This window comes from Citrus sinensis, chromosome 5, assembly GCF_022201045.2.
Source record: "Citrus sinensis cultivar Valencia sweet orange chromosome 5, DVS_A1.0, whole genome shotgun sequence".
In the NCBI taxonomy this organism is placed as follows: domain Eukaryota; kingdom Viridiplantae; phylum Streptophyta; class Magnoliopsida; order Sapindales; family Rutaceae; genus Citrus; species Citrus sinensis.
In genome coordinates this window covers 769,925-788,614 of record NC_068560.1, presented here as the reverse complement: position 1 = coordinate 788,614, position 18,690 = coordinate 769,925, and the positions used below count along the sequence as shown (strand labels likewise).

Below are 18,690 nucleotides of genomic sequence, written 5' to 3'. Positions count from 1 at the left end.
TTGCTGAAACTGCCTGAAAAGCTCAGCTTATATAACGGCTGTTCATAACACCAGATTGCACCAGATCCAGCCACGTGTATAACAACTTATAACTAACTTGATTCTTCTCTCACGTGCTTGTCACGTGCAGAACTTAAAACTTAGGCTGTCCTTAGCAAAAACACATTCATGAACAGTTGAAAAATCTTAATAGACAAAACGATGCCGTTTTAATACGCCAAGTTTTGAATTCAGAAAATTAGTCCACACAAACAATTGAGAAAAAAATGCTGCTGCCATAACAAGAAATGGCATTGCAAGATTGTAGAATGCCACATGTTACCTAATCTGTTCTAAATCAAGATTATCATCATCCGAAATTTCGAATTTAATTTGCAAACAAGACAGTATAAATCAACAATTAAAAGAAAAAAAGAAGAATTTAAACCATTAAAAGTATAGCCATTAGGTAGAATTTCACATGAAGAGCAATCAATCAACCAAGCTTCTATCTGCTTGAATTGCCGGAAGCATTCGGCCGCTTTTCATGAACTACAGATCAGATAGAATTTTTGTTGCATCCATTCTGGCAAATATACTTAATATCTGATTGCAACTGAATTTGACTGAATGAAAATAAAAAAGTACCCAAAAGAAAGAAGAAAAAGACGAGCAGCTCTTACGAATGCAGGGGATGCATGCATACTAATATTTCTCATCAAATCACCACCCATTGTGCTACGAGACAAAGAGAATCTAAGGGGATTGATTTATATTGATTTTTCAAAATAGATCTATATTGATTACATCATTTCTCATCAAATGTCTCAAGGAAGGACCATCAAGTATTCATCATCTCAGCAAGCAACTCAGCACTTGGGAATGAGAAGAACTTTCAAGAACCACCAGGATAATATAAGATCAAGGATGCCACGAGGACAAACAAAGACGGCTACTGTAGCTTTTGATGGTACACATGTTATAGCCATTGGATTAAACAAACGTAAACCATCCGATACAAATTTTGTATATATAGATTCAAAATGAATGAAGCATTGCTGTGATGTGTGTGCATTATTCTCTCATTTTGTTTTCATTACATCTTGTTGATTCTTGATCCATTAAACTCAACCTAAAACCAGAAAGATCTCACTAAACTCTCTAATTGCTAGCAAATCACACACCTCCCAAGAATAAGAACAGAAACAAGCAAAACAGAGGCACAATTTAAGTGGTTCGGCTTGGACGATCTTATCCACTGAAGAACAAGGTAGCAATCTTATCTCCATCACCAAGAAGTTACAAGCTTTTCATATGTCTCAAATATAGCCTCTAAGACTATATATACAGATCATGAAGAATATAGAAAGGTCCCGCACTCACCAGCTACATTAACAAACCCAGAATTTTCCCACCTTGTAAAGGTCAGTTAACAACCTTGAATCAAGTACTAACTCGCGCTTCGGTAAGTGACCAAAATGACTGCCAAATGTGCCGTATAGAGTAAGTGAAATCACGTGAAGAACATGTGATTTACTTACAGGAAGTAAACGACAATACATAGATGTCAATATTCTTTTGTTTTATCCAGAAACCGACAGGGCATGCACAATCAGGGCTGTAAACCGACATCTCAGAAACGTGTACAACTCAGTTTCCGGCTCACAATTCAACACACCTCTTTTAAGATTTTTTTTCAATAATTTTCAAACAAATGCAACATAATATGTTCATGGCCTACTTAATAACAGAAAGCATAAATGCAGCTCTAATATTTTTTTTTTAACTTAGCCAAAGTTGTTGAAAATATAAATACTCAAGTTTTTAGTGTTCTTTATTAAATTAGCATGATTGGACATAATTAAATATTGAAAATCGAATTATTATGATGATCAGATTAGCTAGCCAGATTGATGTTATTTTGTCTAATTATCAAGGAGAACATTCAATTATATATAATATGTCCTTCGTAGTTTCTCTTTTAATTAAAATCATAAAAAGACTTGCAATATAGACTATGCATTTATTTTGTTATTTATGGGAGTGAATTGTTATTGTTTTCGTGATTGTCAATTTTTTTTCACTTTTAGTTAATCATAAAGAACTAACAATCCTATAAATTAATTAGTATGAGCTAGCTAGCTGAATGTTCAATGTTATTGTACCTTTGAGCTACATATGTGGCATGGTATACTCGGACAATGATAGAGTTTTGAGTTTCTGTCATATGATACCGTTCAATCAAGCAACTTTACTCTTTAGTGACAAACACAAATGAAGCTATTGCGCATGGGTTGGCTAGATGATAATAAAAGGACCAAGATTATATTCCCATCGTAATTAACAAGTAACAATCCAACATAATCCAGTGTTAATTAACTTTCAATTTCTTGCATTAAAACGGCACTCTCATGGGCTGAATTTGTTAATTTCTCTGTATTAGGCAACTTTGTGATATTTAATTAAACCATATAAATGGGGGTTCGACTAAAGGAGATTTTGAATGATTTATTTAATTGTAAATTGTTCCGATAGAAGAAACGTATACAAAAGGATGGAGGACAATATCGGCACCTGCTAACCCATGTACCTTGCGTCATAATAAATGGTTTGGATTCGAAATAGAGGAGGAATGAGTACTGAACTGTATAGATTAATGAATTACTCCTAGTGCGTGGGTTCGTAAATCTCTCTTAAAACAGAGGAGAGATGTAATATGAGATGGCCTGTATGTAATTCTTGATGTCGTATCTTCGCATTGTCTTGGTGGCTTGGCAGTCTTTGGGCAGCTGAGTTGCTTACTTCGAATGGCAGACTTAAGCTCTAGTCTTCGAATTGCCATCCCATGGTTCAATAGCAAAAGCAAGTCTTCAATTATTTGTTGATCTAGTGCTCTACTTATAAACAACTAAAAATCATTTTGATTCTTTGACTAATAAGAATTGTCGTTCTGAACTAACGGCCAGTGAGCCGATGATTATTGCTAAACCATGAGTTATGTTCTCTATTATAAAAAATTCGCAACATTCGTTATATATCTATGTATAATGGTAAATATCTACCCTGTTTTCATCTGTTTATTTGTTATGCTAACTTGTAGGGTCTTTATTATTGGTCTATTTTCCCAGCCTTTTTAAAATCTCAAACTTGTCAAATATTTTAGCGATTACTTCGTAAAAATTAGAAGTTTGTGTTTCTTTCACTTGCATTGCATTCAATTACTTGAGCCTTCACGAACTAGACCAAACTAAACTTTTTCCTTTAACAAATCTCTTTTAAAAAATTCCTATTTTTCTATAAGACCCTCTTACTATATAAATTAGTAATTGCGTAATTCAAAATCAAATTTATATTATGTATTTGTGGCTTTTATAAAATATGCTTTTATTGTTGTTCTTGTAATTGTTTTTGACTTATTTCATTTCTATTTTTATTAATACCAAAATCAAATCTCTTCTCCACATTCTCTGGAGTCTTTGGTCAAAATTAATTGAACTTCTAATTAATATGTAGTTACAAAATGGTTATCAAATTGATAAGATAAACTCGAAGCATTGCATATATATCTATTAATTTAATTGTCAATTTATTTTCTTGCAACTAATATTAAATTCTTATAGCATCATTTTATTGCCAAATATTTTTCTATAAATACATATTTCACTATTACATGATCAATATTTGTTGTCTATCTTTACTCAGCACATGCCACAGCGATATCATTCCTCATTACTCCTTCCTTATATGTTAAACTAACTCAAATCAATTATATCTTTTCTATGAAATTACATAAAATTATAAACTCAATGTTTCTAATCTCATATCATGAAAATTGATAGATGATCAAATGTTGCTGTAATGCTGCATGGCGATGGTACCACGCCAGTCGGATTAATGTAGTCATGTAGACATATTTTTGTTGTTGCTGTGGCCATTGCACAAAGAATTGATCAGCTATTTCCTCTGTTTATTTGATCTGCTTAACTTGTAGTGGCTTTATTATTTGTCTATTTTCAAAGAAAAATGAGTTTGGACCAGGCGGTGATAAGGGTGGATAGAGAGCGGTCTGATCCTCTGACCAGCTTAATGGATGTTTTGATTAGTTTGACTAATTTACTTCTTCGAAGCTTATGAATTTACTTTACATGCGTTCAAAAGAATTGAGGTACATCTCTTAGTCCTACATAGAAAAAGCAACGCAAATTTCAAATGATTATGGCCCATCGACTAAAGGAGGCTTTAATCATCTACTCTTATTTATGAGGAAAATAGGTCGCGAACTACATAATTAATTTAAGGGGTTGTTAGTAAATTAGTAAAAGTTAATTTAATTATCTACTAAAAAATTTAAGCCAATATTATATAAGTGATTAATATTATTAATATTAAGGACAATTTTAGTTTTATTAAGGTCTGGCGCTTAAAATATCGATGATCCAATTATAAGATAGTACGAATTTGAAAATTAGTAAGAGAAGGGGCAGTATTCAACGATTGAAATGCAAGACCTGCATTTTGATGTATGACATATTTGATTAGCGCTTCACAAAAACTTTAACCTATCAAGAATTCAAGAACTGAATGACATTAGTGTGAAAGGTGAACTTTAAACCTTCGTAATAAAATAGGAAATATTAGTTTATGATATTATTGCCACAGAAAAGAAATGAATATCAGATTCAAAGAAGAAAAATCGATGCCCAAAAATAATGCATGCTTCAGATTTGCTGTCGATAGCGGTCGACAATTCCAGAACTAGTCAAGCGTTACAGAGAAGATAGTAAAAAATCACAAAACCAACTAGACGTTGTGGGTTCAGACGGTAGCCAAACGCCACTTCGTTATTCATTTACAAATCCCAACTGTTAGATCAACGTAAGTAAAATCTAACGGCTCGGCTGAATAACGACAAAAAAATAGAGTACGGAGCTGTATCTTGGAATAAAGAAGAAGAAAAATTAATTACTGTACAATGTTGTTTTAAAGAAAAAAAACATTTTGTGACAATTTGAATATTATTTTTGTTAAGTTAGATTGTGCATCAAGATAAAATAAGGTTGAAGTTTATGAGTATTAATACGAAAGAAGTACTAAAATTAGTTTGTGTATACACAATTAAATTAGACTGAAATTTTGAAATATTTATAACAACCCAATTACACCCTACTGATTTTGAGTTGGAATTGTTTTAACTTGATTTATTTTTTTTTTAACTGCAACAATTAATAAGGCCTTTTAATAAAGGTTAATGCATGAGAAAGTACTTTATTTATTTTGGCTGACCCTCCTCCTACATTTGCTAAGCCATTAATCATAATGATGAAGAATGTTAATAAAGTAAAGTCTGATTGATACAAAAGTTCTATTTCTTTGAATTAACAAATATGCAACATATTTCAGAAGTTGCCAATGGGGTACATAACACAAAATTAAGAAAGGGAGTAGTGGAACTAATTAATTAATTTTCAGCAACAAAATATTAAGATTAACATATGATATGCGCACGCAAGTTTGCACAATCTAGTTTTCTCTGTTTTGGGACATGATCAATTCTTGTTCTCTCTTATTAATTAATCATACTCACATTTTCAACTGGTATCGAATTTATGTATATTGTTTTCAACTGATTTTGGGGTAAGAAAAACCAAACCAATCTAGAACAATAAATTTGTTATTTTGAGGGGAGATGGGGTACCTCACTGGTTTGTTGTGCGCGGTGCGGTGTATCTGAAATTCGTGGGAGGTGAGAAGGGGAGAGAGAGTGGTAACAATGGTGGAAGGTCAGAAACAAGAGAGGTGTCCTTCAAAATGAGCTTCACGCCTGCAAAACAGTGAAATGGAGGTTAGAGGTGAAGCCGGGGTACCTCGGCGTTCACACTCCGACGCTCAAGTTAGCAAACTCAAGCTTTTATGGCAAAGAGAGCTAGCTAGCCCTCTGTAAATTAGGGTTTAAGGTTGAAGAAAACCTCTTTTTTGGAGTGTGAGTATTTTTGGGCGAATGAGAGCATCCTGGAGAATGAAATCTAGGCACCTTTATATATGGAGTACCTCAGCTGCCACGTGGCGTACCCTTTTTGGCTAACGTCCTTTTACCTCTTTATAATTATTTTTGGGCCGTTATTTGCATATTCGCGGCGTATCTCATCTTTTGGAAACGTGGCGCGCGCTGGAGAGTGGTCCAGGGTACCTCTGCAGTAGCTGTCAGGTAGGCGGCTAGGGACCACTGTCCTTGGGACAGTGTCCTTCACTTTTGGCAGAGGTAGCAGGCGGCTGTCCCTCCTTTTAGCACGTCGCTTTTGATTCCTAATTCTGAAAAAATCAAATGATATCTTTTAGGAGGCGGAGACGTTTCTCATGGCGGGTATTTTCGGTGGATTCTCTTGCATCCGCTTTGCCTGGTACCTCGAATTACATGGGGTACCCCCTATTACGCAGGGTACCCCTATTACACAGGGTACCCCTATCTGTATGGGGTACCTCTATTTGTATGGGGTACCTCTATTTGTGTGGGATACCTCTAATTGTGCAGGGTACCTCTATTTATACGGGGTACCTCAAGTCATGTCGGGCACCTCGGATTATGCAGGGTACCTCCGATTGTGCTGATATCATTCCATTGGCAGACACGTGGCGCTCTATTACCTTTCCTATCTTTCCCTCAAACATATATGTATAATTCAATCTGATTAATTTTTCTTTTCAAGGATTTCAAGTAAAAAAGATACTTGAAATTATTTTTAAGTTGGTGGTTGTTGTCACTTTCAATTCATGATGGCAAACCGTAGAGAAACCAACCGATATTTGCCCAATTTGTGAGATGAGATGCAAGCATTTGATGACTTTCAGCAAGCTTGTACTGCCCTCTTCAGCAACATCAATAATCGAAACATAGTGAAATTAGATCCTAGGAATTAAAATCTAAAAGAAAAAAAAATAAAATTATGTTTTTTTTTGCCCCAAAAAAATAAAAAATATCTTTGCCCCCCCCCGCCCCCCCCAAATAAATTGATTGAACTTCATTCTTAATTGAAAACTATGACAAGCTAAATAAATTAATCACCACTATTAGTAAATATGTGTAATTTGAAAAGGAAATCATTTTGTATTGCTTTTGTAAATAAGTGTAATTTGAAAAAATCTGAAAATTAGTCCCATTTCCATTTGGTTTTTTGAGATTCTTTTATTGATCTTTTGGTCAATTCACCAATGTCCAGCCTGAAACAAGACTGTGCGGAAGCTTGTTAAATTCTTTTCTTTCATTTAGTGTAATAATTGTGTTATGTTAATTATGTCATTAGCTGTTAAGTTTATACATTTTTTATATTCTTAGCTAAGAAGAATTGATAGACTCTCTTCAAACAGTTGAGATTAACCTGTACCAATGGAGAAAGGAGAAGAGTATAACTGTATTCCAAGCTAATTATATTCCTGACATTTAAGATAAAGAAAGGGTTTGATGGGTTTGGTTCTTTACAAGTTTTATTCTCTGTGTAATGTCCAATTAATCTTGTCAAATATCAAGCAAAGGCAGGATTCCAGGCTTGGCTTTTATTTTAATTTAATATGTAAAGCAAAGGCATATGATTCTTGGCTTGGCTTTTTCCTTTTTTTTTTCCTTAGAATTTCTGTGCTCCTCTGATTTTATATTTATAGTGGGTTTTGCTTGATTTCTAGGCTTACTAGACACAATCACAAACTCTGCTTACTCACTTTTCTCATTCTGCTTTTCACAAGCTCGTAATTTGGTTTCTTTCTTTGTCCTAAAAAAAAGAAAAAAATAAATCGATCGTCGGAGTTGGAGCTCACTAGAATTTGCCACATGTTACTTAAAATAGTTTGTATTAATATTGAACCAATTACTCAATATAAAACACTGGAATGGTTGATTAAAAGGATTCTTAAACATGAATTTGTATCTATATATGTAAAATTATAATAGTTTTTAAATTAGGTCCCTATTGACCTTAACATTAGGTACGTACAAAATTAAAATACCAAAACCAACACAAAAGAAAACTTGACAAAACTACTGCGAAGATTATCATCATCTGAATTTTGGATACTAAACATTATATATAAATCAACAATCCCAAAATAACTCAAAGGATTAGGATGTTCATTAGATAGAAATTCACATTACAGTTAGTCCAACAACCACAAAAAGAAAGACCATAAAAACAGAGTACATAGCATGTCGCATAAAAACAGTACATCGCTCGTTCGCAGCACCTCATTTGCAGATCTTATGTCCGCATATGTCTCACTGTTAGCCAAAGCGCGGTCTGGCCGTAATTAACATAAGAGCTCAACGGTAACACAACACACAATTTGATGGATAGTTGCTTGATTGGGAAGTCTAACTTTGTACCTATAATATGATCTTTTCATCAGACTTTGTTAAAGATTGTTTTGTAATTAAATTTCATAAGTTGAGTATATATAAATGCTCGAGTGTTCTTTATTAAACTAGCTTGATTGAACATAATTAATATAATGGAAATCAAATTATTATGATTGAATTTTCTAGATTAGCATTTTTTCATCTTTGTATAATCTAATTTGAAACAATCAATATTTATATGATCATGTCCTAATTTACAACACAAAGCATAGATGCAGCTATGGTCTTTTTCAACCATGGCCAATGTTGTTGAATATATAAATATTCAAGTGTTCAGTGTTCTTTATTAAATTAGCGTGACTGGACATAATTAAATATTGAAAATTGGATTAGTATGATGATTGGATTAGTTAGGTAGATTAGTCTTATTTTATCTAATTATCAAGGATAACATTATATATAACATTCTATTATATATAAATATGTCCTTCATACTTTCTGTTTTAACTAAAATCATAAAAAAAAAACTTGCAATATCAACCATGTATTTGTTATGTTGTTTATTGGAGTAAATTGTTTTTGTTTTTGTGATTGTCAAATATTGTCTTTTGTACGTACGAAATCACTGGGAGTTCCACTCTAATGGATGGATGTTGCTGGGTACTATTAACTGATGGTCGTATGTATTAATTAGTGTAGGTTAGCTGAATGTTCCATGTTCACTGATATAATATGTACTTTTGAGCTACACGTATGGCAATGAAAATTGAGTGAGTTTATGTGATGTAATATGCGCTGTTCAATCAAGCTCTACTTTTCAGTGATTGACACAAATGAAACTAGTGGACCTGTGTTGGCTAGATGATAATTAAAAGACCAAGATCATAATTAACAACTAATCCAATGTCAATTAATTTTCAATGTCTTGTACTAATCTCTTTTTCAATAAATATAATGGCGACTTCGTGAGCTGAACGTTAATTTCACTGTATTAAGCACTTTTATGTGGGTGCGCGCGCGCTATAGCCTGATGGTGTCGAAAGTATTATTGTTGCCTATAGCCAACTTGTTAAATATGCTTTTAAATTTGTATCATTTTTATGTGGGTGCGTGCGTGCGCGCTATAGCCTGATGGTGTCGAAAGTATTATTGTTCTATTTACTTTTATTGAATTGTCCATACCAGTAAATTGAATTATAGGGTTTTTTGTAATAAAAATATGAGTGCTCAAAATAAATTTTAGGGTGTAAATCATCTCACACTTATTAAAAAAAAGAATATAAATTTAACTTTTTATCTGAGAAATCATCATGTGCGCTAATTCATCTTTTTCACTTTCTTCGTCTATTTCTATTCAGTTCCTTTAATAACTATAAGCCAATGACTATTAGGTATATCATAAAATTGAATGCTTATGTTTAAATATCTTTATTCAGTATGTAACTATATATGAACCATCTTAGTTTAGATTTGATTTAACTATATATGAACCATCTTAGTTTAGATTTGATTTAAATTTATCACGTCACATCGTACCACGTCTATGATCTTATTTACAAGTTCCTCGTGACTTCACGACGAGAAGTACAAAAATGTATTAAGCAATTAGCTAGTTGTTACAAACGAAACCCATCATATTTTTTGCTGATAACAACGCAAAATATATATAAAATAAATAAATCGTTTTATTCCAGGTTTATCGCTACTAGCAATCTTGCTCCATAAATTAATAAAACAAGATAAACACGAAACAATTGATATAACAGAACCCAAAAGACTCTAGTATATGACATGAATTTACAAAAATGTACGTATAAATTTGAGATTGAAGAGAATTGAGTGCTCAAGGACAGGACGCAATTCACTTTACCCTGTTTATTGGTTGTGCTTCAATTGCGTCTTCATTATTTGTCTATTTTCTCAAATTTTTTCTCTAAAAAAATTAAACTAAACCGAATTGAATCATGACTATTATTGTGATATTAAATTATTTTAAAAAATTATTTCAAATTCAAGTAGTATATTTTGAGGGAAATATATTATTATATAAATTAATAATTACCTAGCATAAAACAAAATCCATATGATATGCCTATATGAACCTGTAGCAATGGAAAAGGGAGAAGAGTATAGCTTTATTCCAAGCTAATTATATTTCTGACATTTAAGATAAAGAAAGGGTTTGATGGGTTTGGTTCTATACAAGTTTTATTCTCTGTGAAATAATGTGTAATGTCCAATTAATCTTGTCAAATATCAAGCAAAGGCAGGATTCCTCGCTTGGCTTTTATGTTAATTTAATATGTAAAGCAAAGGCATATGATTCTTGGCTTGGCTTTTTCTTTTCTTTTGTTTTTTTTTTAAATTCTGTGCTCCTCTGATTTTATATTTGTGGTGGGCTCCGTTTTGCTTTTCGCTTTTATGGTGGGTTTTGCTTGATTTCTAGGCTTGCTAGACAGAATCACAAACTCATTCTGCTTATTTCACTTTTATTCCTGTTGTATTTCTACCATTAATCCTGTATTTCTAATTCCGTTTTTTAAATTTTAGATAGATGTACTGCATGTGCACGTGTATATCTTTATATGCATGTACTAAATAGGAAGCAGCATATAACGAAAACATAGCTTCTTTTTGCTGGGCACTGATTTTGCCTTTACAGAATCTGGTAACACTGATTGGTGCTGGCCTCTGTTTCTCTTTTCACTTCTATGATTGGAAGAAAGTCAATAAAACCAAGTTGATAAAAGGGATCACTAAATATTTTCTTTAGGTAAAGATTGGAAACCAGAAAAAAGAAAAAAAGAAATTGTAAGTGGATCTAATTGGTAACTGAATCATGATCAATATTATTGAGATATTAGAATTTCAAATATCGAATTGTTTATGTATTTTTAAGAAAAACCTATGCGCTGCTTTAAGTTCGTCTTGTAATTATTGTTGCCGCCAAATTTAACTATTTATTGTGGGTCACATGTCAAACGAATTAATAATTTAGTTTCATACGGCATTCTTTTTATGAATGTTCACCCCAATTATCAGTCGAATTAATATTGCTTTTCAACATCACCGATTTTTTGTTTAATAAAAAAAAGAATTATTTTATAGTCTGCATGCTCCCATGGGTCACATGTCCTTCGATAATCAACTATCAAATGAATTAATAATTTATGTATATTCTGTCATTTATTAATGAGTTTTTATATATGAAATTTTCAAGTAAAAAGGAATGATCAGATACATTTCTCATAAAAGAAAACTTTTATGGCCTTCTCTTTTTAATAAATTCAAGTGTTCTCTTGTTGATGAAATAGCAAACGACAATCTTAAACTTACAGCCTCTCAGTGTGGGAGAACCATTGATTCTCAATCTAGAATATAGTTCTGAGTCACTCAATCATAATTACTAACCTAATTAACAAAAAAAACAGAATAATCTTTCTCACTTACTATATTTCAACGACAAAAAAAAAACTGTTTTTTATTGATTTTCTTTCTAAACACTCATTCAATCATGGGTTCATTGGCGAGTTGGCGACCCAAATAAAAAATGATCTGAATTACACAACTTTGCACTTTTCTCGTTATATAACTGTTACTTGATTCTGTAAAATGTTTCGAAATACTGCTTTTGAAAGTAAGTGAATACGAAAATGTCCAAAACTTAGTCTTATTTGCTGTACAATTGTAAAGAACAATATTTTGAAAACGTTAGCGGAGTAAATTTTAGCATTAATTACGGTTCTACTCTGAGTCCAAAATGTTTATGTTTTTCTTTTATTATTATTTTTAAAATTCTTTCATTGATTCTTGGTCCACCCCGTCCAGTTCGTCAAGGAGAAGACAACAAGCGTGTGAAGCTTGCAAAATTATCGATGGTGGTGGGGGCTGGCTTTATTTACACTTTGGTGGAATAAAAGTGAAGCTTGCTAAATTATTGGTGGTTGAATGTTTTTTTTTTCCCCTTTCATCTTCACTTTAGAGTGATTTCATCTGTGTCTATTTGTTAGATAACATATTAGATGAATAAAGTAAAATATTTCTAAAAAGAAACGTTTTAGGAGTTAAAAAATATATATACAGAGAGAGAAACGTCTTGATTTAACTTGGTTTATGAGTTGAAGATTTGTAAAGTGAAGGCTCTACGTAGCAGACACTGGATTAACTACTTGATCGACGAATATCTAATGGAATTTTGTGATGATTGGTGATTTGCTAAATTATTAATGGGTGGTGGGCTCTGTTTTTTCTTTTCTTAGCTGCAACGAACAACAAGTGGGGAGACTTGCCACATTTTACGTCGTATTTTGCTGGACCCCTCCACTTATTAAACTTTTTCATTTTGCTCACCAAGTGGTGGTGGTGGGTGCATTGCCAAATTATTTAGTCATTGGTCAATAAAGTACAAACGCGTGATTTCTACTAAGCTTGCTGTACCAGACCCTTCACAATCACAAACTCATTCCGCTTAATTATCCATTTTCTCACCCGTTCAATATTCTCATTCTGCTTTCCATAACCCATAATTCTGCTCCTTTCTTCCTTTGCCCAAAAAAAAGAAAAAAAATGTCGATCATCGGAGAGGCAATCCTTACGGCATCTGTTGATTTGCTGGTCAATAAGTTAGCTTCAGAGGGGATTCTGTTTTTTGCACGCCAAGAGAAGATCCAAGACTATCTAATGAAGTGGGAGAATATGTTGGAGATGATCAAGGCGGTGCTTGATGATGCTGAGGAGAAGAAGACAACTAATCGGTCTGTGAAGAAGTGGCTTGGCAAGCTTCAGAACTTGGCTTATGATGTTGAAGACTTGTTGGATGAGTTTCAAACTGAGGCTTTCCGGAGGATGTTGCTGCTTGGAAATGGAGAACCAGCTGCTGCTCATGATCAACCCAGTAGCAGTCGTGCCAGAACAAGTAAGTTTCGGAAGCTCATTCCTGCTTGCTGCACCACTTTTACTCCACAATCGATTCAGTTCGATTATGGCTTGATGTCCAAAATCAAAGAGATCAACAGCAGATTTCAAGAAATTGTGACACAGAAAAACTTGCTAGATTTGAAAGAAAGTTCAGCTGGAGGGTCCAACAAAGCCAGTCAAAGGCTGGAGACAACCTCTTTAGTGACTGAAGCCAAAGTATATGGCAGGGAAACAGAAAAGAAGGATGTTGTTGAACTGCTGTTGAGGGATGATTTAAGCAACGATGGTGGATTCTCTGTTATTCCTATTATAGGTATGGGCGGCCTGGGCAAAACCACTCTTGCTCAGCTTGTCTACAATGATAAGCGAGTGCAGGATCATTTTGATCTCAAGGCATGGACTTGTGTCTCTGAGGATTTCGACGTTAAGGGGCTAACAAAAAAAATTCTAAGATCCATTACCAAGCAGACTATTGATGACAGTGATTTAAATTTGCTTCAAGAGGAGCTGAAGAAGAAGTTATCTCAAAAGAAATTTTTGCTCGTTTTAGACGACGTTTGGAATGAGAATTACAATGACTGGGTTGACATGAGCCGTCCGTTTGAAGCTGGCGCACAGGGAAGTAAGATTGTTGTCACTACTCGCAATCAACAGGTTGCAAAAATCATGAGGCCGGATCAAGCTTATGAATTGAAAAACTTGTCAACTGAGGATTGTCTGTCTGTGTTTGCTCAGCACTCTTTGGGGACAAGAGATTTCAGTTCACACAAGTCATTGGAGGACATTGGTAAGAAGATAGTGATCAAATGCAATGGCTTTCCCTTGGCAGCAAAAACACTGGGAGGACTTTTATGTGGAGAACATGACAGAGGTGTGTGGGAAGATGTGCTCAGTAGCAAGATATGGGAATTACCAGAAGATAGATGTCCCATTATACCAGCTCTTGCAGTGAGCTATTATTATCTTCCTCCAATTTTGAAACAATGCTTTGCATACTGCTCGTTGTTTCCGAAGGATTATGAATTTGAAGAGGAGGAGATAATTTTATTATGGAGTGCTTCGGGTTTCTTGGTTCATAAAGAGAGTGGGAATCCTAACGAAGTTCTAGGTCGAAAGTTCTTTCAAGAGCTACGTTCAAGATCTTTTTTCCAGCAATTAAGCAACAATACATCACGATTTGTGATGCACGATCTTATCAATGACCTTGCCCGTTGGGCTGCGGGGGAGATATACTTCACAATGGAGTATACCTCAGAAATTTACAAGCAGCAAAGTTTTTCCGAAAATCTTCGTCATCTATCATACATTCCTGAATATTTTGATGGCGGTAAAAGGTTTGGGGACTTGTATGATATCCAGCATTTGAGAACTTTTTTACCAGTAATGTTGACAAAAAGTTCGCCTGGCTTCTTGGCTCCTAGCATTCTTCCTAAGTTGCTCAAACTCCGACGCTTGAGGGTCTTCTCTTTGCGTGGATACTGCATCCCTGAGCTGCCGGATTCAATTGGTGATTTGAGGTATTTAAGGTACCTTAACCTGTCTACAACTGAGATTAGAACTCTGCCTGAATCAGTCAACAAGCTTTACAATTTGCATAGTCTTTTGTTGGAAGATTGTGATCGGCTGAAGAAGTTGTGTGCAGACATGGGAAACCTCGCCAAATTGCATCATCTTAAGAATTCAAATACGAAGTCGTTGGAGGAAATGCCAGTAGGAATTGGTAGGTTGACTAGTCTTCAGACGTTGTGTAATTTTGTTGTGGGAAAAGGCAGTGGTTCCGGGTTACGAGAGCTAAAGTTGTTGACGCACCTTCATGGGACACTTAACATTTCAAAATTGGAGAATGTAAAAGACGTTGGTGATGCAAAGGAGGCTCAATTGGATGGAAAGAAGAATCTTAGAGAATTATTGCTTCGATGGACACTCAGTACCGATGGCTCGTCTTCAAGGGAGGCGGAAATTGAAAAGGACGTGCTTGACATGCTAGAACCCAATAAAAATTTGGAACAATTTTGTATCAGCGGCTATAGAGGTGCAAAATTTCCAACTTGGTTCGGAGATTCCTCATTCTCAAAGTTGGTGACCTTAAAATTTGAATATTGTGGCATGTGTCCTACCCTGCCGTCAGTCGGGCAACTACCCTCTCTAAAGCATCTTGCAGTATGTGGAATGACTAGTGTAAAGAGGTTGGGTTCAGAGTTCTATGGGAATGATACTCCAATTCCTTTTCCATGCTTGGAGACTCTTCATTTTGAAGACATGCAAGGATGGGAAGACTGGATTCCTCATGGATCCAGTCAGGGAGTTGAACGGTTTCCTAAATTGAGAGAGCTTCACATTTTAAGATGTTCTAAGCTGCAAGGAACATTTCCAGAACGCCTTCCTGCATTGGAGAAGCTTGTTATTAAAGGATGTGAAGAATTGTCAGTTTCAGTTTCGAGTCTTCCAGCTCTTTGCAAATTACAGAGTGGTGGATGTAAAAAGGTTGTGTGGAGAAGTGCAACTGATCATCTCGGCTCACAGAATTCAGTGGTTTGTAGAGATAGATCAAATCAAGTGTTTCTCGCAGGGCCATTAAAGCCGCGACTACCAAAATTGGAAGAATTGAAGATAAATGAAATGAAAGAGCAGACATATATATGGAAGAGTCATAACGAATTACTGCAAGACATTTGCTCTCTCAGAAGACTGACGATTAGACGGTGTCCCAAACTTCAATCCTTGGTGGCGGAGGAAGAGAAAGGCCAACAACAGCAGCTCTGCGAGTTGTCATGCAGACTCGAATATCTAAGATTGAGATATTGCGAAGGCCTTGTGAAGCTGCCACAATCATCTCTCAGTCTCAGTTCCTTGAGAGAGATAGAAATCTACAAGTGCAGTTCCCTTGTTTCCTTTCCTGAGGTTGCTCTGCCTTCCAAGTTGAAGACAATTGAGATTAGGGAATGTGATGCACTGAAATCATTACCAGAGGCATGGATGTGCGACACCAATTCATCTCTCGAGATCTTGGAGATTTGCTTTTGCCATTCGTTGACATATATTGCTGGAGTCCAGCTACCACCGAGCCTTAAGCAGTTGGTGATTAACAATTGCAGTAATATAAGGACTTTGACAGTGGAAGAGGGCATCCAGTGTAGCAGCAGCAGCAGCAATAGAAGGTACACCTCATCTCTTCTTGAGCAGTTGCGTATTAACAGCTGTCCATCACTGACATGTATATTTTCAAAAAATGAGTTACCTGCCACGCTTGAGTCCCTTGAAGTTGGCAATCTACCTCCGTCTCTTAAGTCCCTTTCTGTTCGCGGATGTTCAAAGCTGGAGTCAATAGCAGAAAGGTTGGACAACAACACATCTCTTGAAACAATCGACATTTCTAATTGTGGAAATCTGAAAATTTTACCGAGTGGTTTACATAATCTCCGCCAGCTTCAAGAGATTAGCATAGCGTATTGTGGAAATCTAGTGTCCTTTCCCCAAGGGGCATTCCCTTGTGCGAAACTCACGAGGCTGACGATACTTGATTGTAAGAGACTAGAGGCCTTACCCAAGGGATTGCACAATCTGACCTCTCTTCAACAATTAACAATAGGAAAAGGAGGTGAGCTTCCAAGCCTTGAAGAAGAAGATGGCCTTCCCATCAACCTTCATTCACTTTGGATTGAGGGTAATATGGAGATTTGGAAGTCAATGATTGAGCGGGGCCGGGGATTTCACAGATTCTCCTGTCTGCGACATCTTGAAATCATAGGATGCGATGACGACATGGTGTCATTTCCACTAGAGGACAAAAGATTAGGGACCGCGCTTCCTCTTCCTGCCTCTCTAACATCTCTGTGGATTTACAATTTTCCAAATCTGGAACGCCTATCTTCTTCAATTGTTGATCTTCAAAACCTCACTCACTTGGGTCTCTATCATTGTCCCAAGCTCAAATACTTTCCGGAGAAGGGCCTGCCTTCCTCACTTTTGCAATTAAGAATCGTGGATTGTCCGTTGATAGAAAAGAAGTGCAGAAAGGATGGAGGACAATATTGGGACTTGTTAACCCATATTCCTCTTGCTGTCATAGCTGGTAAATGGGTTTTTTATGACGACTCAACAGAGGACGACTCAACAGAGGACGACTGAAATATTTTATTATTAGGTTTTTTTTAAAAAAAAAGTTGGGCGTGTATTATGTGTTGGTGATTAATGGGTTTTCGAAATAAAAAGAACAATGGGCTCGCATTATTTAGCTTAGCAAAGGAGGACTCTATTAATTAATTAATGAATTAATTTCTTATGCCTATCTCATTCTCAGTTGTTGAAACTTCAGTTTCTTATATTTATTTTTTCGCCATATGGTTATATATGTAAAATATTTTATTATTAGAAATTTTTTTTCTTTAAAATCAGGTGTATTTGTGTATGTAGTTTTAAAATTCAAATCTCAGTTGAAAACTGTTTTAAATTATTAAAAAGAAAAATGTTAAGTACAGTAAGGGGCTCGCATTATTTAGTAGCAGGGGACTGTATTAATTAATTAATTGATGGGTTAATTTCTTATGCCTATTTCATTCTTAGCTGTTGAAATAAACTTTAGTTTCTTTTATTTTTTCCTTCCGCGGTACCGTTACTTATGTGTAATATTTCTCTTCATCAGACTTCGGCAAAAATTGTTAATGTTCTTATTAGTAATTAATTAGTTCGTTAGTGTTCTTCTTTTGTTCCACAATTTATCAAAAGCATTTTATTACATAATCTTTGTACATGTACATCGTCATCAAATCCCATAACAACCAAAACAGAAAATCAAAAGAAAACAAGAACATGCCACACAATAAAGCCAATAAAATATCAAAAACGAAAAAGCAAACGAAGCCAAGCATTTGCCCCCCAAAAAAAATCAAAAACAAAAAACAAACGAAGCTACGTACATTTCGATTTTTGTGGCCTTAACTTAATATCTTCACCAGAACTCATCAGCAATGACGTTATAATGTTCTTTTAATGCCTATTGTAATGCGGTTTTTGAGTGCTAATTAAACACACGAGGGCTTGACCATATTACAAAATTAATTATAATCTTCAATCGCTATTAGTATGAATTTATAAATAAATACCATTTCATCAGTTACTGAATATTTGAATTCACCAACTGCAATGGATCTTCATATTAACACATCAATATGACAGAAACGAGAATATCTTCATGAATTGGAGTGGGATAAATTTTTTTCCTCTTAAAATGCATAATAAAGGCCAAAGAAAAAGACCTTTTTTTTTCTCTTTTAATTTTCATTAACAATAAACCAGGCGTATTAATGGCTATATTAATGAATTGATTTCTTATTAAGTGCAAATGTGTAATGTATAATGGCTATCTCTTTCTCAGCTGTTGAAACCTCATTTATGTAAAGTGGTTTTTGAGTGCTAATTAAACACACGAGGGCTAGATCATATTACAAAATTAA

General features: G+C 34.8%; 1 protein-coding gene and 1 long non-coding RNA gene across 24 annotated transcripts in view; one reads left to right on the top strand and one right to left on the bottom strand.

The window, feature by feature from the left end:
• Positions 1-16,537, bottom strand: part of LOC127902342 (uncharacterized) — a 35,556-nt gene extending 19,019 nt beyond the window's left edge. The window contains exon 1 of the long non-coding RNA XR_008054724.1: positions 16,402-16,537. This is a non-coding gene — a long non-coding RNA (uncharacterized LOC127902342). The remainder of the gene's footprint in view (positions 1-16,401) is intronic.
• Positions 12,725-18,690, top strand: part of LOC107174851 (putative disease resistance RPP13-like protein 1) — a 102,561-nt gene continuing 96,595 nt past the window's right edge. For 3 of the 23 annotated variants that reach the window (XM_052441221.1, XM_052441231.1, XM_052441235.1), the window contains exon 1: positions 12,735-14,571. In XM_052441221.1, the coding sequence (XP_052297181.1) occupies positions 12,887-14,571 (1,685 nt within the window). In that variant the 5' untranslated portion in view covers positions 12,735-12,886. Of the gene's footprint in view, positions 16,836-18,690 lie in introns of all 23 variants that reach the window. The other 20 variants (XM_052441222.1, XM_052441234.1, XM_052441209.1 and 17 more) reach the window with 19 other exon arrangements.